At 46.8% G+C, this 25,803-nt stretch overlaps 2 protein-coding genes across 2 annotated transcripts; both read left to right on the forward strand.

Moving 5' to 3' along the window:
- The first annotated feature begins 305 nt into the window (after positions 1–305).
- On the forward strand, positions 306–5,705 carry Kcne2 (potassium voltage-gated channel subfamily E regulatory subunit 2). The gene is made up of 2 exons (XM_075954372.1): positions 306–427; positions 4,758–5,705. The coding sequence occupies exon 2, from the start codon at positions 4,768–4,770 to the stop codon at positions 5,137–5,139; it is 372 nt and encodes a 123-aa protein (XP_075810487.1). The 5' UTR covers positions 306–427; positions 4,758–4,767; the 3' UTR covers positions 5,140–5,705.
- A 4,116-nt stretch (positions 5,706–9,821) lies between these two features.
- On the forward strand, positions 9,822–21,552 carry Smim11 (small integral membrane protein 11). Its single transcript, XM_075960440.1, has 4 exons — positions 9,822–9,898; positions 18,447–18,557; positions 19,109–19,277; positions 21,362–21,552. The coding sequence occupies exons 2-3, from the start codon at positions 18,546–18,548 to the stop codon at positions 19,262–19,264; spliced, it is 168 nt and encodes a 55-aa protein (XP_075816555.1). The 5' UTR covers positions 9,822–9,898; positions 18,447–18,545; the 3' UTR covers positions 19,265–19,277; positions 21,362–21,552.
- Positions 21,553–25,803: the final 4,251 nt, after the last annotated feature.

Genomic DNA, 25,803 nt, shown 5'->3' on the forward strand with positions numbered 1-25,803 from the left:
CTCTGTAAACTCATTGGTTCAGCAGGTGGATTTGGAGGGAATTGTAACTCTTGTCTGTCATTGTTGCCTTCTCTGGGGTGAGCAGGTGCCCACATCTCCCCAGGAGAAGCTCACACAGCCATCGCAAAGAGGGAACTTGAGCTATTTCACCCGCAGCCAGGCTCCATACCGGCATCTCCATGCCCCACCCCTAGCAAGGCATCGAGGTTAATTCCCAGCTGCCAGCCAGTATTTAACTTTCCACTTAAGATTAAACATTGGATTTGTAAAAGCCCAGGGCCGCAGACTCCAGTCAGCGAGGGTTTACTGGGTCTCAAGCTGAAAGTGCGCAGCCTACTGAGATTTGTGTAGTCCTAAGAGCTCACACCAGCCAGACGGGTAGAGCCTGGTTTTCAGAAGGCCTCCTGCATTGCTCACGCACGTGTAGGTAAGTTTCATTATACAGCTTTTAAAAAGAGAGTTATGTAACTTTTTTCCTTTTCCTTATTTCAGAAAACTGAATGCACACACACACATGCACATGCATACATACATGCACACACACACACACACGCGGGTGCACACACACACATATTCTGGGCATGCTTGCCTTCCTTTCCTCTAGCCCGCCTCCCTCCCTTCCAAACCTTTCCTTGTTCATCTCTTCAGAATTGCCTTCAGATGAAAATGTTGAAGGTGCTTTTTTAAATGAAGGATTCATAGCAAATGTAGGTAACTATATCTTTTTCCATAAAAACACACGACTTGGCTGTCTGTTGTTGGCGCGTATAAGGGTAGTCATCTATCATATTCCAAGCAAAGAAAGCTTTGGTCATTAGGGTCAAACGTGTGACTTTCCTTGTCACGTCTAGATTGTCCTTGGCGGTCACCTCATAGAGCAGTGGTAGGAGGAGCTGGAACTAGGGGATCATTCAGTGATCTAGAGACGGGGCACAGCCAATGGAAGCATGCAAGCTCAGGCCCTGCTCTCCATCTTTGTCCTTTATGCAGCTGAGCCAGCCACAGGAGGCGAAAACACGGTTACCACATTGTGTGGCCTCTGCTAGGACAGGCTGAAGACTGGACACTGGTCTCAGTCAGTTCTAGCCCAGGCACAACAGCCTTTGAGAGCCCTGATCTTAGACAGACCTAAGTGCTAGGCTGTGGTCGTAACCCCGCCAAAGAGCAAGCGGGTCTCTGTTCTCTGGGCACCCAGCCTGTTCAGTAAAACCCGTTTAGTGGGGATACACTTCCCACTAGGTGGAACCACGTGATGCTGACCAGTTAGACCTGCATAGACCTAAGGCAATCTCATACAGTTCAAATGACTGCACACAACTCTTCTCTGGGTATTACTAAAGTAAAATGCCTCCCTTGGGACTTATAAAGGGTACGTATGTGTGCCAAATATGGTGGCTGTCTATCAAGTCAGTGGTTATTCTAGGAATCAAAATTTAAATTAACTCCTTTATCATTTTTAATGTTAGCTTGATATTATCCTTTATAATCTGCAGATTTTTTAGTTGTTTGTTTGTAATTTGTATGTGAGTTTGTGTGTGCATATGTGTGCGTGTGTGCATGTGATTGCAGACCAGACTTACCACAGAGCACAGGTGCAATTGGAGGACAGCCTCAGTGTGCAGTTCGTCCTCACCTACTTCATTTGGAACACAGTCTCCTGTTTGCTGCTGTGTTCTCCAGGCAAAGCGGCCTGTTAGCTTCCCAGGATCCTCTGGTATCCCCCTCCCATCTTACCCCAGGAGTGCAGGGACTACATACGCACGCAAGCGCTACTGTGTGCAGCTTTACATTAATTCTACATATGCAATCAAGCACTACTGTGTTCAGCTTTACATGAATTCGGGGATCAGACGCTGGTCCTCAGGCTCGCCAGTCAGCACTTTACCCGCTGAGCCCCTCCCAGCTCCTGCTTTCCTATTGAATATCCGTGTACGGAGTGTGATGGCCGTACTTAGCATTGGTTAGTTCTCTCATACAGCTCCTCTCCCCGTCTCGCTGACCCCTCTTGTGCTGTGCCCTTCTCCCCCCAATGTTCCCTTTTCCACGTCCATAGCGCATTCTTCTTAGCCTTTGAATATGTTTTAACAAACCCCTATCAGTGAGATTGCTTTCACACCGTGCTTTGAATCTTTCCAAGGTCGGGAAACACCAGACTTTCCGGCCCAGCCGCATCTCATGCCTCGGTATTGAAAACGTGAACCCTCTCCCAGAGTCTGCTCCGCCTGGACAGAGGTCAGCACCCAGGCATTTATTTAATCCTCATAGGCCCTTTCAAGCCTGTGATTAAGCCTGAACAAAAAGCACCCGTGACCTGCTTAGAGCAAAGAGCCGAGCCAATAGTGGGTGGTGCAGGCCCCCTTCAGCTCTCAAGGGCTGGCAAGGGTGCCCACACCAGGAAGCAGGCCTGAGTGGCGCCAGTGGAATGCCCTACTAAAATCTCTCACCTCAGGATACCTGCGGAAGAGATTGTTAGACCGTGGGGAGCCTAGGAGTCCCCTGAAACTGAACTCAGCTCTCCCTATGTGCAGACATAAATGTTATGGAGAAAAATGAGTCTGGCTCCGCTCGGCCGCAGCAAACACCATTTAAGGCGGTAGCAGCACATCTCTGCAGTTTCCAGTACACCTGGGAGCAATCCCATCTGTTTGCTAACTTTCTTTTTTTAGCCCACTAGGCTTTGAGTGCTGGGGAGAAGGAGAGAGAGATCTTAAAGACCTTTGAAGAACAGAAGTTAAAATGTCAAGTGAGGGACCAGAGATATGGCTTAGCAGTTAGGAGGACTTGCTCTTGGAGAAAACTGGAATTCAGTTCCCAGCACACACGTGGTGGCTCACAAGTGTCTGCAACTCTAGTTCCAAGGAACCCAGCACCTTCTTCTGGCCTTCTCAGGCACCAAGCGTGAACTTGGTGCATATTCATACATGTAGGCAAAACACCCACACACATAAAATAAATATATCCTCTTTTTTTTTTTAAGTCAGATGAAAAACGAGTATTGGGAACAAGATTCTCAGCTAGGGCAATTTGGGAGAACGAGTTGCATGGGAGAATTCCTGGAAGTCCGCGGGCAGTCGTCTCCAGACAAGGGTGCCGGGCACTGCCTGTTCATGATGGAGGAGAGTACAGACACACGTCCAAGGCAGCTCACACTGGGGCTTAAAGGAGAGAGAGTGCAGGCAAGGGAGCAGGCATAAAATCCTAGGACTGAAATGTCCTCAGGCGAGAACTGGCTCGGAGGAAAGCAAGCAAGCGCCATTGCTGGCTGCAGGGAGTCTTCTGTTGTAAGGGATTAAGTGCAGAGTTGAGTCAGGCGGGAACTCAGGCCAGGCCAGGTAATCTTGTTAAGGAATTGGGAAGTTATTTTTAGGCCATCAGGAAGGTCCACATCCTGTGATGTAAGGTGATGGCATCGCCCTACTTCCCTTCTGGTAAAGAGAGCATCCTTGTGCAGAGAGAAGGGCAGATACAGCCTGAAGAGATGCTTCGTAGAGGAGCACACGGTGTTTAGAGAGATGGTGGTGGCTGGGCAGAGGCAGTGTGGATGAAGAGGAAAGATGGATCTGAGGACTTAGGAATGCTCAGTTTATGTTTTGGCATCAGCATCTAAAACACTCTTTTCCACTGAGTGTGTGTGTGTGTGTGAGTGTGTGTGTGTGTGTATGTGTGTGTGTGTGAGTGTGTATGTCTGTGTAAAATCTGTCTAGTAGTCACAACCAACCTTTTGACACTGTGACAAATGTCACCAAATAAGTCCACACCAGAACTATGAAATCAAGTAGTTACAAAGAAAAAATCCCATAAATTGCAACACACACACTTCATAATGTCATAATGTTTTAAGTAGCTTTATGCTTTGAGGCTGCATGCACAGCTGTCCTGTGTTGCTTGCAGCCAATGAGCCACAGAATAGACAATGCCTGATAAACCTAGGACATAGGATATATTTTTAAAAAAATCTGTATTTGCAAACTTTTGCCTCAATGCTATGTCTAAATCCCCACAATTTGTAAAAGCAGAGTGCCCACTGCTTCGTTCAAGTTCAACAGCAAACATGCTGGATGCATGTCACACACACACACGCACACACACACACACACACACGCACACACACACACACACACACACACACACGGATGCATTCTGTTAGTGGCTGAGAGGTCACTGGTTTATTTTTTTAGCAAAAAGAAATGCAAGATGATTGATGAGAATTCAACATTCAAGAAAAACACCAAAAAAGCACAAAAATATATGGCTACACATATGTATGTATAATATATATAAGTAGATAAAATGTATACATTTTGATCTACTTCCTTTTAGTCTTTCCCCCTTTTTAATGTGTGCATATATAATTATGTATAAATGTCTTTATACAGCTTTATGTCTTCCATTACATTTTATTGTAATAGTACAGTCAAACAATGAATAAAAATGGGTGTGTTTAAAGACCATCTAATTTTGAATTTAATCCATCACTAGACAGGTTAAGAAATTGCCTTCTCAGGACTGGAGAGATGACGCAGAGGTTAAGAGCACTGGCTGCTCTTCCAGAGGTCCTGAATTCAATTCCCAGCAATTGCAGGCAGAATACATATTAAATAGATCTCAAAAAAAGGAAGGAAGGAAGAGAAATAAAAAGAAAAAGAAATGAAATTATTACATTCTCTCCACTTGCATCTACCTCCCAACCTCCCTGAAGGCAGCCAAATGAAGGTAGGGCCTTAGCCTTACTAATCTGTATTATCATTTAATTGCAGCAGGGGAGACATGACCACATTAGCCAATTTTACACAAACACTGGAGGATGTCTTCAGAAAGGTTTTCATTACTTATATGGACAACTGGAGGAAGAACACGACAGCCGAAGAACAGGCGCTTCAGGCCAGAGTCGATGCTGAGAACTTCTACTATGTCATCCTGTACCTCATGGTGATGATTGGCATGTTCTCCTTCATTGTGGTGGCCATCCTGGTAAGCACGGTGAAGTCGAAGCGGCGGGAGCATTCCCAGGACCCCTACCACCAGTACATCGTGGAGGACTGGCAAGAGAAGTACAAAAGTCAGATCTTGCATCTGGAAGAACCCAAGGCCACCATTCATGAGAACCCGGGGGCAACAGGGTTCTCAGGGTCGCCCTGACAAATAGCGAGGGTGCATCTGGTTATGAAGGGGTGCTTCTTCCACTTAGCAAGTCCGACCTGTCCTTGCTCAGAAGAAAGCTAGCTCCTTTCTGTGTGAACATCTTCGCACTGATGGCCTGGCTGGCCAGTTGGCACGGGTGACATTTCTATCTCAGTGGTTTACATGAGCCCATTGGGGTGATACTCTGTGTTGAAGATCTATTTTAGTTGCTACGCAATATAAATGTCATGTAAATCAATTTCAGTCTCGAGACTAGAGCCAAACATGAAGCAGAGGACCTGAGCAGGGGCAATGGGAATAGAAAGCAGAGATTTACAAATCCTTCAACCTTCTTTCTCGTATGAAATATTAGTTTGAATGTAGCAAACTCAATTTATGAATAAGTCAAATGTGTTATTCAGAAGCCAAGGTTTAAATCTCTCACAGGTTTGCTGAACTCACAGGCGAGCTTACTGATTCATGGGCACAGAGGACCTAGGTTCAATTTCCAGCACCGACATGGTGGCTCACAACTGTCTGTAACTCCAATTCCCGGGGACCCAACACCCTCACCCAGACATACATGAAAGCAAAACACTAATGAACATTAAATAAATATAATTAAATAAAAAAAATTGGATTCCAAGTCAGAAAAATAATTTTTAAAAATATGGCATTTCTTCTAAACATCACACTTTTTACTTATTTTCAGTCCTTGTTTTTATATATAGCAGCTTATCTTCACATGTGTTTGACAAGACCGAAGCTCTGAGAACTAGACAGTGGCTGCTTCATCCTTTGTACCATAGTGTGTGTGCATGGGGAGGGGACATGGAGAGATGTTGGTCAAAGGTTACATAAAGGGGCCTGGGGTGCAAACCATAACCCAAACCCTCAGGAGGCTGAGGTGGAAGGAGCTAACTGAGGTTCAAAGCCATTCAAGATCCATTGTACCATATGGTCAATAACAAGGCTTTCTTAAAAGCTCATCAGTGGCCGGACATGGCAAGGTGGCGCACACCTTTAATCCCAGCACTCAGAAGGCTGAGGCAGGCGGATCTCTGTGGGTTTGAGACCAGCCTGGTCTGCAGAGCATTCCAGGACATTCAGGGCTACACAGAGAAACCTGTCTCAAAGCAAACAACAAACAAACCGATCAGTGAGTGGATGTCATTGTCCTTACCTACATGAGATGCTATGATGTCAGCCACTTCACAATGTGTGCATTCTCAGAACATTGTGCTATATGCGTACATACAATGTAATCTATCATTAAAAAAATAAAATGAGCTGGCTGGTGGTGTACACCTTTAGTCCCAGCACTTGGGAAGCAGAGGCATGTGGATCTCTGAGTTCAAGGCCAGTCGGCTCTCCAGAGCGAGTTCCAGAACAGGATGCAAAGCTACACAAAGAAACCCTGTCTTGGAGGGAGAAAAATGAATATTTTGTACCATGGAGTACATGGTACTATCATGCAAGAGCTGAAGGGCACCTTGGAGGTCACCTGTACCCTTCACCTACAGATGAGAAAACTGTAATCCATCAGGACTAGATGTCTTCTTCATCAATTCAAAGATGTGACGTTTGTCTGCTTGGGTTCCCATCTGGGCCCCAGGGGTGAAAGGAGAGTGAGCTCCTCTGAGCTGCAGAAGCTCACACATGGGGGAGGGGGTCAGCTGTACACTGGAATGTGAATGGTCTTAACAGAGGTCAACAGGAAGTGGACACAGCCAGAGCAGAGCCATGAGAATCAGGGCACAACTGCTGAAGGCGGGAAGTCCAGGGCAAAGGAGGGACATGCTGGTCCTTAGCATGGTGTCTCCATACCCCACATCTTTCCTCTGTCACGGCCAGGGCACAACATTGCGAGCGAAGCTTCACACCTGGGAGCATCAAGACAAGGTTCAAAGAAGTCCATTTCTGTTGCCATATGAGATGACCTGACTGGGCAATTCTTTCAGGTTTATTTGAGGCCATGTTTCTAGAGGCTGGGAAGCCTGTGAGAATGGGCACCCACATCTGCTAGGTTCCTGGTGGAGCCTCACATGGCTTTAATTTGTGGCAGGAAGGGGAAGGCCAAGCTAGTGTGTGTAGTGGAAACCACACACCAGACACAACCTCATTATAACTATGTGTGCCCTGGTGTTAATCCAGCCCAGTGAATGAAACTCCCTCCACCAAAGGCCATGGATTCCTTTGGCGGGGGGTAACACCTCTTAAATGCCTCCCACATCTCAATATATTGGGGACCAAGTTTTAACGTGAGTCATGGTGGCAACGAACCACAAAGCCAACCAGCATTTGTTGGTTGTAGAAGATACAACACAGAGAAAGTATCTGCTTCCTACATTTTTCATTTAACTACCAGAGATACTAAACCGTGTTGGAGGATTTCATATTTTAAGTGCAGATCTGTCATGAGTGGCCTCCTCCCTCAGACCAGAAGGCTAAATAAAATTCTGACACAGCCATCCTAGATAGCCTTGACTCAGAGATGCCAACCTAGGGCTCTATCTACACAGGGTTTCTACCCGGGCAACAGACTTTTCTTTTTAATCAGTCTCTAGTCAAGGCCCCTGAACCTTCTCCCGACTAGGCCCCAACCTTGACCAGTAAAAACTGCATATTCTTGGTACACATTTATCTTATCGACCTTCATAGCCTACGAAACTTGCACAAACATCAGTTTTGTTTTCATTTTGTTTTTTATCTAACACCTCAAAGCTGAATCCTGGGGTTATCCCAGCTCCTTAAAGTACCTCCTGAGGAAAACAAACCACAGCCAGGGGAACTGATTGCACAGTCCAGCCACAATAGGCAGAGAGGCTGCTGGGTTCTCTTCGCACAATTGAAGAAGCGCACAACTACAGATCTCTCTTTCCCTTGGAGGAATAGTTCTTCTACCATCTAAAACTGTCTCTGACACCCTGCAGGGAGAATTCTTCCAGCATCTAGAAATATCTCTTTGAAATGCAAACATTAAGACCTCTCTGGGTGTGCGCCTTGCAGGTCTGAGTCACATATGGGGAATTTTTTTTTCTCTTTCAGAGCACAGATCACATGGGTCCCCCCCCCAACACACACACACACGCACACTGTTGGTTTATCTGTTACCCAGGAAAATATAGCGGTGGCTAAATCCAGAATTTCATTATTAAGCATATTTTATCATCAACACTGGAAGGCATAGTTACAACATGGATTGTAATCTGTAATAATAATGGGGGGAACAGGAGAAATTATATATATATATATATATATATATATATATATATATATAAATATTCTTAAGTAGTAGTTAATATGGTCAACTTGACAGGTTCTAGACTCACATAGCAGATAAGCCTCCGGGCATGTCTGTGGGGGATTATCTAGATTGGGTTAGATGAGAGGGAAAGACATACTCTAAGTGGGTGGTACCATTCCCTGGGCTGGGATCCCGGATGGAACAAAGAGAAGACCAAATGAGCACAGGCCTCCATCACGCTATGCTTCCTCCTGGGGACTTGGGCCAGCCTAGACAAACCCTTCCTTCCCTAAGTGGCTTTTCCCAGGTGTTTAGTTTTGCTAACAGTGCAGACAACTAACACACTGGACATGCGTGTTGGGTGTCCAGGTGCTCATCAACCTCCCCCTCCAGGGTCAACTTCCACCAAAGTGAGGCTTTCCCAGTGAAAATGCTCGTTCAAACAGCTGGTTTTATCCCTCCATCCCTTTCCGAGTTTGTTTTGCTTAGCCTGTGGGTCTTGCACACCAGATTTGAAGCCATCTCAAACGGAGCAGGGCTGATCTGATTCTGGCCTCACAACCTGTGGCGAGTCCCCGTTCTGCCGCATGCTTACCTCTGAACAAACCATTCTTTGTGCTTCCGTCTCGTCGTTTGTGAAATGGTTATAAAGTGTGTCCTTTACAGGCCTCATAGATGTGAATTAGACAATAGTCTCGAAGTGCTTAGAACAAGGTTTATTTGTTACTTTCTCTGAAAAAAAAAATCCCTTTTGGCACAACCAAGTCTGCTTTAGCCTCTGCTTGCTAATATGGTCTACTTTATCTCCACAAAGAAGCATAACAAGATTTGAACTTAAATTTCTTGGGTTCAAATATCCACCCTGCCACTGCAGGGTATCTGTAGGACCTACAAAAGGAGGGGTCGAAGTGGGGAGCTCGGGTGGCTACTTTCCCTCTCCGCAGCCCTGTGAAGGGCTGCTCCCTGTGCGCCTCTCCACTCGGCACGCTTTCAGGGACCAATGGTTAGAAAAGAATTTGGGAACCTAATGCAGGTGCATCCTTCAGTTATCCCAAAGGACGATGCATCCATGTTGCATGGAGAAATGCTAAATCTGGGGAGGGGGGACAACAAAAACAAACAAACTGGGGACCCCTTGTCCTCAGCTGTAGAGAAGAGCAAGCCGACATCAGCCAATGTAGCGGAGGATGAAGATGCACCGCGGCGTGAACCAAGGACTCCAGGCCGCAACACACTTGTGGACCTCCCTTAAGGGTCCGATTTGGATTTCTGCATTTCTCATTACCCCAGGTGACTTGCCCGATTCCCACAGTGCCTGCGTTTGTAGCTTCAGGCGCCTTAAACCCTGCGCGGCACCCAGCAGCGCTGGTAACAGCCTAGACCCCGTACGCTTGCGCCTCAAGTGGTGACCTTCACGCGGTGCTTGCGTGCGTGCGGAGCGGTGCATTTCGGGATGTGTAGTTTCCCCGACGGGATTGTGGGAGTCGTGGCTTGTCAGCACCCGGCCAGGAGGCCCCACCGCCTTGAGTTGTAAGTGTGTAATTGACAATTTGGGGCGCTGGGGGTCCCTAAGACACTCGGTGTTTGTGCTTCTCCCCGATGACACTGGCCGTGGCCACACAGCGTGTGGGAATTCTAATATTCCGGTCACCTTGCTCTGGGCACGAAGGGAGGGAGAGGCGATAACCCCGGGCCCTCTATTTCGCCCCTTAGTGGAGCGAGGGTTGCACCTCGCATGTGTTGGGGTTGGGAGCCCGACTGGAGACCCCGTTACCCAGGAATAATAAAGCCCCATTTGATTCTGTGGTGCCTAGGATCCAGTTTGCATAGGAGCACAATGCTGGAGTTGTCCAAATGAGGTGTGTAGTTCCCGCGAGCAGAGAGGTCCACCGTGGCTCTGGTTTCTCAGAGGATCCCCAAAGTACTGAGATTTATACGTTGAGCCGCCCGGCTTGGGTGGATCTGGATTTCCTGAAAACCAAGACCTATGCAGAGCGGGCTAAGTGAGGCCCAAGGATCACCGGCAACCTGAACCTACCGTGGTTGAAATGAGGAACTGAAGTGAAAGGGGTGGAGACGGGAGTGAAAACAGCTTCAGAGTTCCCACAGCTGCTCGCTCGGTGGCTGGAGTGGGTGGTGCACCTTGACTTCTTAGGCCTACCAAGAAGCAAGGGAGCTTGTGAAGTAGCATATTGCCCATGTTGTTTTAATTGGCCTAACCAAATGAGTGCACATCTTTCTAGAAAAAAAACCTGTCAAGTGGAGTGCTACTTTGCAATAAAGATCAGAACTAGCAGCTTTATCTAAACCGTTTTGCTACTGTTGCCGGTTAAGCTAAGCCTGTCTGGGCCCCCAATGGTTCGTTTATTTTAATGCCTTCCAGCTGTCCTCACCTCTCCAACGCCAGCCACCTCTCGTTTCTGAGCAGGCTCCAGAGTACCTGGTACCGGAGTAGACAGCTCACTCTTCCCTTTAGCCTTCTTGGTTGTCTCATTTGCAGAAGGCTCGCAAGCTGCCATGGAAATGTCTGCTTTGGACTGTGATTGATTGATTGATTGATTGATTTTTCGAGACAAGGTTTTTCTGAAGCTTTGGAGCCTGTCCTGGAACTAGCTCTTGTAGACCAAGCTGGTCTCAAACTCGCAGAAATCCGCCTGCCTCTGCCTCCCGAATGCTGGGATTAAAGGCGTGGGCTACCACCGCCCGGCTGGACTGTGTAATTTAAAGCAGTGGAGTGACAACCAGCAGCTCTGCTCTGGGTCCTTTGGCCTCTTCTGTTCGCACAACCCGCTCTATCACACACTCTCCCCTTCTCTCTCTCTCTCTCTCTCTCTCTCTCTCTCTCTCTCTCTCTCTCTCTCTCTATCTATCTCTCTCTCCCTCCCCCTCTCTCCCTCTCTCTCTCCTTGGATGACCTTGAGTTCTGATCTCCCACCTCCACCTCCCAAATGCTAGGACTAGAGGCGTGCGCTGTGCCTCACTTAAGAGTTCCTTGGGGTTGAACCTGGAGTTGTGTGTGCTCCCTGACACTCTAGGGCTGGGCCACACCAGTCCTCTGTTCCTTCTCAGAGCCCTTACCTTTTAACCCTCTAGTTGCCAGCCTGTTTACTATCAGGTTCTGTTGACATCAATTCCAGAATGGGAGATTCACTTTTTGGAGCCTGATATTACAAGTAAGAGGCTCTGGAGGTTAATGGCTTTCCCGGTCATATACCCAGCCATGAGTGCCACCTGGAGCAGAGTCCCGACGTCCTTCTCCTTGCCCTATTCTTTATCCCATGCTTAGCTGTCCTGTCCTGACTACACCCTGCCCTGGTGCTTTTTGTTATCTGGCAGAACCAGGAGCAAAGGCGAGAGATTATCCAAACAGTCATACTTGGCATTGATTAGTGTTTTCTGTGTGCTGCTCATGGTTCTTAGAGATTATGGGTCAACTTCTGAAGGAGACTATACTGATGAAGGAGGCTACAGAGGCCAAGTACCCGACCAAGGTCACATTGCCACTAAACACTGTGTTTTTGCCAGACTTCCCGACCCCAGGGATTGGTTTTCATGTATTTCCTTTGGTGAGCCTCTTGGGCCTTGACTTTGGGAGTCACCAGCCTGTGTATGTCAATTCACATAGGTAGTTTGTGAGAGACAGTTAAATCACCGACTATGCATGTACACAACTCTTAATTAAGAAGGAATTATAAAAATAAAATGGAAAAGAACTTAAATATTTTGTTTTAATATACAGCATGGCTAATCCCTGAAATGACTATGACTCAAGGTATAAACTCTGGCAGCAAGTTGTAACACGCAAAGAGCACGTTCTTCCCACCGCAGGGCAGACTCTGCTGCTGCCTGAAGCGAGTGGGCGCCTTCAGCCACTGAAAGCACATTTAAACAGAGCTTTGAATTCGGCTCTTACTGGTTTATCTGACTTTGCACAAGTCGAAGGGAAAACTTGGCTATCTTGTGCCAATCAATAGCTAGCTGGTTTTCAGGTTCTATAACCTTGACTAGATCGAGGTCTGACTGCTATATATTTGATACTTTTGTAATTGAACTATTTTTTCTAAACCATCTCCCGTGAGGTTTACCTAAGGAAGCCTGTTCAAAAGGCCTGCGAAGTTTCCTGCTGCTTTTCTGATTCTGATCCTAATAAGTCCTGTGGCTAGAAGCAACCCTGCCTCATGATTCTCATGCTCTCTACCTGTGTCCAAGTGGCTTTCTGGGGCTGGAGTACGGATTTGCCTGACTGATGTGTGGTGGGCAAGGGAAGGGAAACCCGGGAGTGAGTCTGCTTGGCTTGGGCCACACACACTGCTTTCCCAGCAAAACTAGCTGGGGTCTCCCCCTCCCCGCCCCATGGAGCTGCATGCACACCTCCCTTTGTTTTTTAATTAAAAATTTCATTTCATGAATGCATTTACAAGATTTCCAGTCCCCCTGCTCCGTCCACCCCGGTTCCTCTCGAATTCATAACCTTTTGTTATTTTACACACACACACACACACACACACACACACACACAGCTGAGTCTATTTAGTATTGTACATATGTACATGTGTTTAGGGCTGACCACCTGTGATGTCTTCGTACGCAGTCCTGGCCTTGACCCTGATTCCTCTCCAGTCACTGCCTGTTTCCTTCCTCCCTTTACAAAGATGCTCTTCCCCTTCCCATATATTTCAGGTGGTGTTGCAGAGCCTTGTGCCTGCTGGGCAAATGATCTACCATTGTTCTGCAAACCCAATTGCAGTGGGAGTTTGCCCTTGTGACTCCCATGGACTCCCGTGACTCCATCAGTCGCTCTTGTCAGCCACTGGATGCTGTTCCTGTGGCTCAGCCCAGTGGTGCACAGCCTTCCTCTTCTCTGACCTGCTCTTCCTCACTGAACCTTATCTTCTCTGGAGCCTGTGTTTGGGCGTGTTGGACTCTAGCGTCCAAACACCGAGAAGGAGACCATCTCACACACCACAGCCGATGCAAAAGCATGAGGATTTTATTAATTCTGTCATGACAGGGTCCCTCAGCATTCGGGAAGCCGAGGGACCTCGAATAGCTGGTACAGTCTACTTTTAAAGGGGCCACAGAAGCAAGGGGGGTTGCTCTTTGACTATTCTGATTGGCTTATTTGAAAGGGCTATTACCAATAATTGACTGGAGAGCTGTTGCCAGATCAGATGAGGTAAGAGGTCATTTTGACCCCATTTCCCAGGGTACCGAACCAAAGCATACGTATATGGGTAATTGTTCAGGAACTGAGTACGTGCAAGTGTAGCTGTTAGGTCCTTGGTTCCCAGGGGAGGAGGGGAAGCACTATGGCACAGAGGCTGAGAGGATTCAGAATTGTCAAAAATGGCTTCAGGATTGTCTTAAAAGTCTTACAGGCGCACTTCTCTCTCTCTTTCTTTCTTTTTTTTTAATTGTTTTTATTATGCTATATATTTTCTCCACTCCCCTTCCTTCCTCTTCCCTCCCCTTCTACCCTCTCCCATGGTTCCCATGCTCCCAATTACTCAGGAGGTTTTGTCTTTTTCTACTTCCCATGCACATTAGATCCATGTATGTCTCTCTTAGGGTCCTCATTGTTGTCTAGGTTCTCTAGGGTTGTGAATTATAGGCTGTTTTTTCTTTGCTTTATGTCTAAAAGTCACTTATGAGTACATATGATATTTGTCTTTCTGGGTCTGGATTACCTCACTAATACGATGTTTTCTAGATCTATCCATTTGCCCATAAATTTCAAGATATCATTATTTTTTCTCCATTGTGTAAATGTATCACATTTTCCTTATCCATTCTTTGGTTGTGGGGTTCTTTAAGTTGTTTCCAGGTTCTGGCTATGACAAACAATGCTGCTATGAACATAGCTGAGCACATGTCCTCGTGGTATAATTGAACATCCTTTGGGTTTATACCTAAAAGTGGTATTGCTGAGTCTTGAGATGGGTTGTTTCCTAATTTTCTGAGAAATTGCCATACTGATATCCAAATGGACTGTACCAGTTTGCACTCCCACCAACACTGGAGGAGTGTTCCCTTTACCCCACATTCTCTCCAGCATAAGTTTTCATAAGTGTTTTTGATCTTGGCCATTCTTACAGGTGTAAGATGGAATCTCAGAGTTGTTTTGATTTGCATTTCTCTGATGACTAAGGATGTTGAGCATTTCCTTAAGTGTCCTTTAGCCATTTTAGATTCCTCTGTTGAGAGTTCTCTGTTTAGGTCTGTACTCCATTTTTTATTGGATTATTTGTTCTTTTGATGACCAGTTTCTTGAGTTCTTTATATATTTTGAAGATCGGACCTCTGTCCGATGTGGGCTTGGTGAAGATCTTTTCCTATTCTGTAGGCTGCCGTTTTTTTTCTTGTTGACTGTGTCCTTTGCTTACAGAAGCTTCTCAGTTTCAGGAGTTCCCATTTATTAATTGTTGCTCTCAGTGTCTGTGCTACTGGGGTTATATTTAGGAAGTGATCTCCTGTGCCAATGCATTCAAGTGTACTTCCACTTTTTCTTCTTTGAGGTTCAATGTGGTTGGCTTTATGTTGAGAGGTCTTTGATCCATTTGGACTTGAGTTTTGTGCATGGTAATAGATATATACCTCTTTTCATTCTTCTACATGTTGATATCCAGTTATGCCTGCACCATTTGTTGAATATGCTTTCTTTTTTCCATTCCATTCCATTCTTTTTATTTTTTTCCTTCTTTGTCAAAAATCAGGTGTTTGTAGGTGTGTAGGTTGATATCTGGGTCTCCAGTTCAGTTTCATTGGTCCTCCTGTCTGTTTTTATGTCAATACCAGGATGTTTTCAGTACTGTAGCTCTGTAGTAGAGTTTGAAGTCAGGGATTGTGATACCTCCAGAAGTTCCTTTATTGTACAGGATTGTTTTGACTATCCTGCGTTTTTTGCTTTCCCATATGAAGTTGAGTACCATTCTTTCGAGGTCAGTGAAGAATTTTGCTAGGATTTTGATAGGCATTGCATTGAATCTGTAGATTGCTTTTGGTAAGATTGCCATTTTTACTATATTAATTCTGCCTACCCAAGAGCATGGGAGATTTTTCCATTTCCTGGTGTCTTCTTCAATTTCTTTCTTCAAAGATTTAAAAGTTCTTGTCATATAGGTCTTCCACTTGTTTGGTTAGAGTTACTCCGAGATAGTTTAGTGGCTATCGTGAAGGTTGATGTTTCTTAGATTTTTTTCTCAGCCCATTTATCATCTGTGTAAAGGAGGACTACTGATTTTTTTGAGTTAATCTTGTATTCTGCTACATTACTGAAGGTGTTTATGAGTTGTAGAAGTTCCTCGGTAGAATTTTTGGGATCACTTATGTAAACTACCATATCATCAGCAAATAGTGAGAGTTTGACTTCTTCTTTTCTGATTTGTATCCCCTTGACCTCCTTTTGTTGTCTTATTGCTCCAGCTAGGATCTCAAGAATTATATTGAACAGATGTGGAGAGAGTAGACAACCTTGTCTTGTTCCTGATTTCAGTGGGATCACTGTTTCTCTCCATTTAGTTTGATGTTGGTTGTTGAAATAGGACCTAATGATTCTCTGAGTTTCCTATGTCTGTTGTCATGTCCCCCTTTTCATTTCTGATTTTGTTAATTTGGATATCTTCTCTGCTTTTTGGTTAGTTTGGATAAAGGTTTGTCTATTTTATTGATTTTTCTTGAAGAACGAACTCTTTGTCTCATTGATTCTTTGTATTGTTTGTTTCTATTTTGTTGATTTGAGCTCTCAATTTGATTGTTTCCTGCTATCTAGTCCTCCTGGGTGAGTTTGCTTCTTTTTGTTCTAGAGTTTTTAGGTGTTCTCTTAGCTCACTAGTGTGGGATTTTTGCAGCTTCTTTATATAGGTATTTAGTGCTATGAACTTTCCTCTTAATACTGCTTTCATTGTATTGCATAAATTTGGGTATGTGGTCATTTTCGTTGATTGACTTTTAGGAAGTTTTTAATTTCTTCCCTGATGCATTGCACACCTCCTTTTAAAAAGAGGCTTATGGACACGCAAACTGCAGTTCCCTAGCAACCCTCAGTAACTCCTGTCTGGTGTCTAGTGACCAAGCATATCCTGAAACCAGGGGACATGGCCAGATCCAACATTTACTGGTTTGGGGTACATGCACAGTAAGGCAAACTATGACCTCAAATGAACATTTAGGGGGGAAATCCCCATTTGCCCTCCTTTGGCTGTGCGTTATTGGAATTGGGCACATACAGGATTAACATCAAATACATCATACGAAAGGGTGTGAACTAAAGCTTACATAACTCAGGCTCATCAATTAGAACCAAAAGAACACCTATGCCTCAGCCCTAGCCATCAGCTCCCACCCTGTCCTGCACCCACAAAAGGAAGCCATGAGCAGTAACCAGCTGTCCTTGTCCACTCCAGCTCAGGTAGCCCATTGCCTTCTTGTAGAGCATCTGGACTGTGCTATGCTTCTGGATAAAATTCCTCACCTTACACTTTTCATTCTGTGTACTTTCAATGAGATGTCAAGAACTCTGGGACACCCGTTTATGACAGAGACCTCCCGTGCCAGATGGGTTCAGATTCCAGTGACACCTTTTCTCTTCCCCCTTTAAAGTAAAGGTCGTAGAATATAGACTAGTTGGCTTGATTAGTACAGCCGGGCACAGTAGAGCCAGCTGTCAATGCCGTGCTGTGAAGTCAAGTTCAGAAATAGTAGGACCATCTGGTTGACCCAGTGTGCAGGCTGTCTCAGATCTCAAGTGTTTTGGCTGTGGGGCACGTGTCATCTCCTAAGGGAGCAAGCCACAGGCCCTGGAGAACGTGTATTCTCTAGCTAGCTCTACGCTCTCACTTGCTCTAGGTCTCTTTTACTCTTTGGAAGGATTTTTGTAGCAGGAAAGCTGCTTGTTAGATCCTGGCTGCTCAGTTCCAAAATAATCACATAGAAACTGTATTCATTAAATCACTGTTTGGCCCATTAGCTCTAGCTTCTTATTGGCTAACTCTTACATGTTAATTTAACCATTTCTATTAATCTGTGTATCACCATGAGGCCCTGGCTTACCAGAGATTCTAACCAGCATCCATCTCAGGCAGAGGATCCATGGCTTCTGACTCTGCCCTTTTCCTCCCAGCATTCAGTTTAGTTTTCCCTGCCTAGTTAAGTTTTGCCCTGCTATAGGTCCAAAGCAGTTTCTTTATTCATTAATGGTAATCACAGCACACAGAGGGAACTCCCACATTACTTCCCTTTTTCTGTTTAAATAAAAAGGAAGGTTTTAACTTTAACATAGTAAAATTACATATAACAAAACAGGTATCAAACAAGAATTACAGTTATAATATTTATATCTACTTTATCTTTTATCATAACTAAGGAAAACTATAACTATCAATTCTTCAACCCCATCAAAGACTCCAGAAGGATATAATATTACCTAAGTAAACAAAGTACCTTGTAAGCAACTTCCAAAACTTTACAATTCACAGAGACATCTCGCTGCCACCATGTAGCCCTGCTGGAGACAGACGCTGGAACTTTAGTCGGTAAGCCACAGCCACGTGGCCATACACAGATTAATAGAAATGGTTTAAATTAATTTGTAAGAGTTAGCCAATAAGAAGCTAGAGCTAATGGACCAAGTGGTGATTTAATTAATACAGTTTCTGTGTGATTATTTTGGCTCTGGGCAGCCAGGACAAACAAGCGGCTCCTTGCAACAGATTTTTTTCTGGACAAATTAGCTGTTAGCACAGTGTTTTGGCCTCTCATTTATCCTTTCCCTCCAGATTTTTTTAAAGCCAGGATAAACACAGGCAACACTCACAGGGACCTCCATCCCTAAACTTGCTTGTCTTTGAGTCAAGATATAGGAGAGGGGACATTTGTGAATGTGGGCTTTGGGTACGCAGAGGACTCGGATGAGGACAGATGTCTCAGGAGCAGCACTGTGCAGGGGGCTGTGGAGAGCCACCAGGAGCTCTGGGTCACCTTGTGCAGACCTCTTGACCCAGCTCTGCAGCACTTGCTCTCTGCTCAGGTGCCCGTCTCTGCCAAAGGCGTGGCTTCCTAATGTGTCTGCCTCTTTCCCCAGCTCAGAACTCCCAGCTCCTTGGACCCGACCCCCCAGCCGCCTCTCATGCTTGTGTCTACGGGTTGCATTGGTCGGAAGTGAACTCCCAGGCGGGCCGCCATGAACTGGAAGGTGAGACTGGTTTTAAAATGTGTAGTTTTTGTTTGTTTTGCTTTTGTCTTTCCGCATATATCAGTCACACTAGGAGGACACCTGAGTTGATTAGCTGGCTTATTTATAGCTCGTGGGGTCCAGACATTCCAGTCTGGCTGTGGACCACGGGTGGGGGTGACAGACGGCGTGGACAGAGAATAGAAGTAGGTAAGACTTCTCACTCCCACAGCAGACCTGCAGCTGTGCTCCAGTGGCCTGAGGACCTCCCGAGGCCACTCCCTGAAGGTTCACTGCACTGTGAGCTGAGCTCCTCTGCATCAGTCAGTAATCAAGGCAGTTCCCCACCGACATGGCCACCGGCCAGTCCAGTCGAGGCGACTCCTCTAGCCTGGGCTTTCTTCTCAGATGGCTGTAGGTTGTGTCAGGTGGTTGGTTACTGGACGCCAGTGTGGCCCACGCACCTAGCCTCGCTCTGAAACACTGTAGGGCCCAGTAGCGTTTGCAGAATGAAAGCGGCGGGCGGAGACTCACGTGACTGTGAGAGCAATCACGTGTCTTTCTCCCTTGAGGTTCTTGAACACGTGCCCCTGCTGCTGTATATTCTGGCGGCAAAAACCCTGATCCTCTGCCTGGCCTTTGCGGGCGTGAAAATGTACCAGAGGAAACGCCTGGAAGCGAAGCTGCAAGCCGAAAGGAAGCAGCAGTCGGAGAAGAAGGAGAACTGAAGAGACCTCAGAGGTACTGCGCTTTGTAAGCAAAACCTGTCCTGAGATCTCTGCATCCTCAGGATGAAGGCCGTGAGAGGACACAGGGGCCCCACAGACAGGTGCAGCCCCCGACCCTCTGCCCTCACTGCTGATCACTCACAGTTTCTGTCCTCTGCTCGGCTGCCCTTTCACAGAACACGTGTACGCACACATGCATACATGTGTGTATGTGAGTGAGTGTGTGCATGTGTGTGTGTTCCCACTGCTGACCATTCACAGAACATCAGTCCTCTGCTCTAAGCTTGTTGTGATTCTTAATGGCAGGTGTGTGTGTGTGTGTGTGTGTGCGCGTGTGTGTGTGTGCGTGCGCTCCCACTGATGATTATTCACAGAGTATCAATCCTCTGCTCCAAGTTTCTTGTGTGAATTAATGGCAGGTATGTGTGTGTGTGCACGCGCACGTGTGTGTATGTGTGTGCGTGTGCGTGTGTGCGTGTGTGTGAGAGAGAGAGAGAGAGAGAGAGAGAGAGAGAGAGACTTACCAGCTGCAGACTTGTGAGAAGCACAGGTACTAAAAACTGCAAAACAGTATTTCATGAATCTGCTAACATACCTGGCAGAGGAAGAGATGGAGACTCACAGGTTCTAGGAACCCTGTTACCCTCAGGATGAGGTCTGACTCCCTGGTGGCAAATAATCCCTTCCCAGTCCACTCACAATCTGGCCAAACCTCATTTGCCCCCTCTCCAGTCCACTTCCACAGTGGTGACCATGCCCCAGCGTCCCGGGCAGCTCCTCCCCACCATGGGGCTTGTGTTGCATTGCTGGATGTAGCTGGTGCCTCCTGGTGTGCTGTGTGCTTGGGATGGAGTAGGGAGGGCTCTGGAGCGTGCTGAGGGGAGGGGACTCGGGGCTCCTGGAGGCTATTCTTAAGACCTTGTCAGAGGTGTAACACAATCGCTGGCTCATTCACTTATCAAGCCTGACTCTGGACCTCTCGATTCACATATGGTGAGCAGGGATTCTAGATTGTAGATTATGGTTCTAGAATCCAGCTACAGAGCAGGATTCTACATAGCTGAGCATTTCCTACACGGCTGCATGGATGCTTGTTGAGAATCCGGCCTCCCGGGCTCCTGCTTCAAGAAAGGGCACGATGTCCCCCAGCTCAGTCTGGGCAATTGTTCTTTGAAACCCTACCAGGGGGTTCTTAGTCTGCTCAGCTCCAAGTTCCTGTGGCAACCACTGAACTACTTCAGAGCACTGCCCTCTTGACGCCATGCTTCTGAAAGTAGGCGGTCCCTTGGGCTGTTGGGAGAGAAGCAAACAGGTTTCTTAGTGATAGCCAACCTGGAACGGTGAGGGTGATTTGGGGCTGGGCATTCTCCCATGCATTTCGTGCATGGCTGCATCCCTCAGCCCCTGAAAGCTCTCTGGGGCAACATCAGGCTGAAAGAACAGTGGGGAGCAGAACTGGGAACTGAACTGCCCTACTCGCCCCCCCCCCCGCCTCCTCCCAGCTGTAGGAAGTGAGACCACAGACACACTGTGGCCCTGCCACTGGACTGCAGAGCCTGCTGCCGCTCACTGGTCCTCAGGGACTGCAGACTTTGGCAGGCAGAAGAGTCTACTGCCCTGGAATCTTGCCTTTCAAAAATTATCTCATTGACTGAAATGCAAAACTAACCAGGAAGTGCATGGTCTCAGTGCTAGCTGGAGGAGAGGGAGTGATTAGCAGTTGAAATGCTGAGGGCAGATCATTAGTCGGAATGTTGGTTGGATCTGTGCTGATTCCTGTTAGCTGGGAGGACAGAAATGTCAGGTGTAACATAATTGCGCATTGTGTCCCACACTGAGCCGGTGCCAAAGCACGGTGTGCTCACCTCCACGTAAACTGGCAGGAGATGGCCTCGCTCAGGCTGGCAGCTTGTCCAGAGCCTGCTTTAGAGAAAAGAATCTTCAGGAGGAAAGCAAGACATGTGTCCAGATGCACAAGCAGGCCAGGCTTTACAGCCTCCACTGCAGTCAGAATGTCGGGCGTTGATGCTGAGCGTGCAAAGCAACACTGTTGTATCCAGCGCCTCCTTCATTGCTGTGGTCTCCATTCCTTTCTAGATTTTCCTATTGAAATGTCAGCTTGGGTGGATTCCAGCAGAGAAGAGAGAAGAAAGACCTAGCAATTACTGGATGTCAGTGGAGGCATCGCCAGCCAAGACCTTTAACTTAAATGATGAACAGCGTGAATTTTTTATGTTTTTAGAAGAACCAGTATTTTGTTACTAAAATAAAATACATTTCTAAAAAGGGCTGTCTTTGTTCTTTCTTCCTCCTTCCCTCTTTTTCCATACCTCCTCCTCTCCCTCCTGTTCTCTTCTTCTCCTGCTTCACACTTATGAGAGGGCTCAACTCCTCTTTTCCCTGGCACACGCTGGTTGTGGAGTTGTGATGGCTAACCTGGGGAATTCACACACACAGGCCCAGACAGAGGGTGGCATTGCTAAGGGGACTGTCCTCAGCAATGGCAGCATCGGTAGATGCCTCAGCCATCTTGTTTCCATGGTGACTGTGTGTGTCATCAGAGAAGCGGTGTGCTTGTCTGTGATGGAAATGTGAGAGCTGGACCCTGTGCTGTCCAAGAGGGTTTTTATGGTGAGGGATAGCAGGGGGAGAAGCCAGGTAATAGCACAGTAGCTCAGTCAAGAAAGAGCTACTTCCTGGAGGCTTGGTGGCTCACACGGGTTGTTTTCCTTTACCCGCCCCACCTGTGCACTCTCCTGCCACTAGGGGGCGATCACTCACCCATTGCCTGTGATGATCTTACTGCCTTTGTAAATGAAGCCTGGGCTTCTGTAGCTGTGTTTTAAATACTTGGTTGGGAAGCAGTGACTGGAAGTTGGTAGGCAGGCAGGATGGTGGAGCCCACAGCCGGAAGTCCTGTTGGGACCTCAGCAGCTGGGCCATAACTGAGAAGACACAGTTAGAAAACAGCCATCCCAGAGATGGCTCTCAGACCTCACAAAGAGCACTAAGGGAAGCCTATGTTCTCCCCGTGAGACATCCTCTGTGTTCCCTGTTTAGATCCCTGTTAACCCCACATGCCTTCGTGTTCTCCCCGTGAGACATCTTGGGATCCCTCGTGCAGATCCCTGTTAACCCCACATGTATCGTGCAGCTCTGTCTGTGTGCCCTGTCTTAGAGCTTCCCCTTCCTCTCTCCCAGATGTTGTACAGTGGTGCACTAGACAGGCCCAGCCCCCCTTCCTCTCTCCCAGATGTTGTACAGTGGTGCACTAGACAGGCCCAACCTTCCCCCCCTTCCTCTCTCCCAGATGTTGTATAGTGGTGCACTAGACAGGCCCAACCTTCTCCCCCTTCCTCTCTCCCAGATGTTGTACAGTGGTGCAGTAGACAGGCCCAGCCTCCACCCCGTCATTTGCAAACTCACATCTTGCTGAGCCTGGGGACTGCTCCCCAACTGAATCCAGACTTCCTAGAGCAGCCAGGCTTGTTTCTCGTGGGAATCCTGACCCATTGTCAATCATGTAGATGGCACTGAAATATTCGATGAGTGTGCAACTGATGACATCAAAGAACGGGAGCAGGGAGCTTGGCCAGGGCTATAATTGCCTGGAGCAGGGAGCTTAGCCCAGCCCATAAATGCCTTCCCCAACCCATCTTCTCCCCATCTCCCTTGGCATAATCCTGGGGTTTTGTGTTTGATTTTTCTTTGAGACAGGGTTTTTCTGTGTAGCCCTGGCTGTCCTGGAACTTGCTCTGTAGACCAGGCTGGCTGGCCTCAGACCCACAGAGATCCACCTGCCTCTGCCTTCCGAGTGCTGGAACTAAAGGCATGCGTTACCACTTCCAGGATAATAATCCTGCATTTTACGTAGCCATAGTGCCACCAACTTCAAGAATCGTTTCTCAGCTTTCCCTGTGACCAAGTTGGGCCAATCAAGTTTGAGCATTTTAGGACTTCCTGAATAATATTTAGAAGGGATGAGAGGAGGGACCAGAGAGCAGTTTCAGAGTTAAGAGCCTTGGCTGCTCTTTCAGAGGACTCGGGTTTGAGTCCCAGCACCACATGGTGGCTCACAACAGTCTGTGAGACCAATCCCAGGGGATCCAATGTCCCCAGGCCTCCATGTGTACCATGCACGCACTCATGTGGTACACACACATAAATGTAGATAAAACACCCACACAGAGGGGAATTTATTCCTTAAAAACGGGTATAAGGGCTGAAGCGTGCTTGTAAGAGTGCTTGCTACACAAACGTGAGGACCCTAGTTCAAATCCTGCATGCCCACATAGAAAGCCAAGGCACAAGAACCCTAGTTCAAATCCTGCTTACCCACCTAGAAAGCCAAGGCACGAGGACCCTAGTTCAAATCCTGCTTACCCACATAGAAAACCAAGGCACAAGAACCCTAGTTCAAATTCTCCTTACCCACCTAGAAAGCCAAGCATAGCCTGGGCTTCTGTATCATAGTATGGAGGCAGAGACAGGGTAATCACTGAGACTTGCTGGCTGCCATGTTAGCTCTAGTTTCAGTGAGAGACCCTCAGAGGAATAGGGAAGAGAGTGAAAGAGCAAGTCACCCAGTGTCCTTCTTCCTCTGCATGTGCAGGTGTGTGCATCTACACACACATGCACACACACCACGTTCACACACATACTCACACAAGAGTGGATGAGATGGGCAGCCACTGTGCTCAACTGTAAAGCACTGGCCTGGAGGACTCGAGGCTCTGGGTTCCATCCCTAGCATGCAAACAGTAAATTAAAGAGATGGAATGAGCTTTGCGTCCTCCTTTCTCCTACGCCTGCTAAAGCAGGATGCTAAAGCAATTGGGTTGTTCATCAGCCATTTTGAACTATGAGGTAACCTTGAGGCCCAAACCAGGTCTGAGATAATGGAGCTCTACGGGAGTCCCTGCAGGTGTCATGGCAGGCGGGGAAACAGTCTGCAAAGAGGTGAGACTGAAAACGCCGTCCAGTCTGACTTAGCCTGGATCACACTGCAGGAGTCTGATGCCAGGCAGTTTGTTACCAGCATATTTAAACACCGTAGAATTTGGGAAAAGGTTTCTAGACAACAAGATTCCCATTTCAGGTTTCCAGGCAACAACCATTCCCATTCCAGGTACACAAAGTTTAAGGTATGACTACATAGAAACTCACTTGCAAAGTCCATGTGGCCCCAAAGGCAGATTCTGTAGTGTAAGGGCCATGGATCTGGTATCGTCTCTGACAGAGGTAGCATAGAGGTCAGCGGGCTGTAAAGCAGCTGTGATGTGACCTAAAGGACGGGTCCTATTTACTGGAGCTAAAGATAAAGGTCTAGGGAGGGAGGAGTCTAGGGTTTACGCTCTGGGAGGTTTGGGTGAGATCTGCCTCTACAGACAGCAAAGGTCCCCAAGTTGCACTCCCAGCTTTCTGGGTAGAATACAGGTATTTCATCTCCTCCATTGAAGAGACAACCTCACCTTTCTAGCATTCCCAGTTTCCCTAGGGATATGTGAGTAAAAACACAGCTCTGTTGTGCTCCCAACAGAGCTAGGACCCTGGGTCCTGGCGCCTGAGGGCCATCATGTGCCCTGGACAGCCCCTTCTTGGCACTTTGTACTTTGATTGGGGAGAGGATGCACCTGACAGTCTGGTGACATCTCTGTGTATTCCTGGCCCAACTTAATGCCAGCTGATGTATGGAGCCATGAAGAGATGGGCACAGGGGCTTCCCAGCAGAAGACTTGGATTCTGGTTTCTCATCATCCTGTTACTGGTGGTGTATGTGATGGAAGACAGAATCTCAAGTGCTGAAGATAAAATAGAGGAAATAGACTCATCAGTTAAAGAAAATATATCTAACAAGAGCTTAACCCAAAATATCCAGGAAATATGGGACACCATGAAAAGGCCAAATCTAAGAATAATAGGTATAGATGAAGAAGAAGTTCAACTCAAAAGCACAGAAAATATATTTAACAAAATCATAGAAGAAAACTTTCCCAACCTAAGGAAAGATCTGCCTGTGAAGATACAAGAAGCTTACAGAACACCAAATAGACTGGATCCAAATAAAAAGTCCTCTCGCCACAAAATAATCAAAACACTAAACATATAAAGAAAAGAATATTAAAAGCTACAAAGGAAAAGGGCCAAGTAACATATAAAGGTGGACCTATCAGAATTACAGCTGGCTTCTCATTTGAGACAATGAAAGCCAGAAGGTCGTGGTCGAGCATTTTGCAGACATTAAGAGACCACAGATGCCATCCCAGACTATTATACCCAACAAAACGGTCAATCACCATAGAAGGACAAAACAAAATATTCCATGACAAATCTAGATTTCACCAATACGTAACCACAAGCCCAGCCCTACACAAAATACTAGAAGGAAAACTCCAACCCAAGGAAGATGGCTATACCAACAAAAGCACAGACAATAGATGATCTCATAGCAGCAAATCCCAAAGAAAGGAAAAGCACACAGATTAACATCACCAGCAATGAAAACTAAATTAACAGGAGATAGCAATCACTGGTCATTA

Source organism: Microtus pennsylvanicus, chromosome 1 (assembly GCF_037038515.1).
Source record: "Microtus pennsylvanicus isolate mMicPen1 chromosome 1, mMicPen1.hap1, whole genome shotgun sequence".
NCBI lineage: Eukaryota > Metazoa > Chordata > Mammalia > Rodentia > Cricetidae > Microtus > Microtus pennsylvanicus.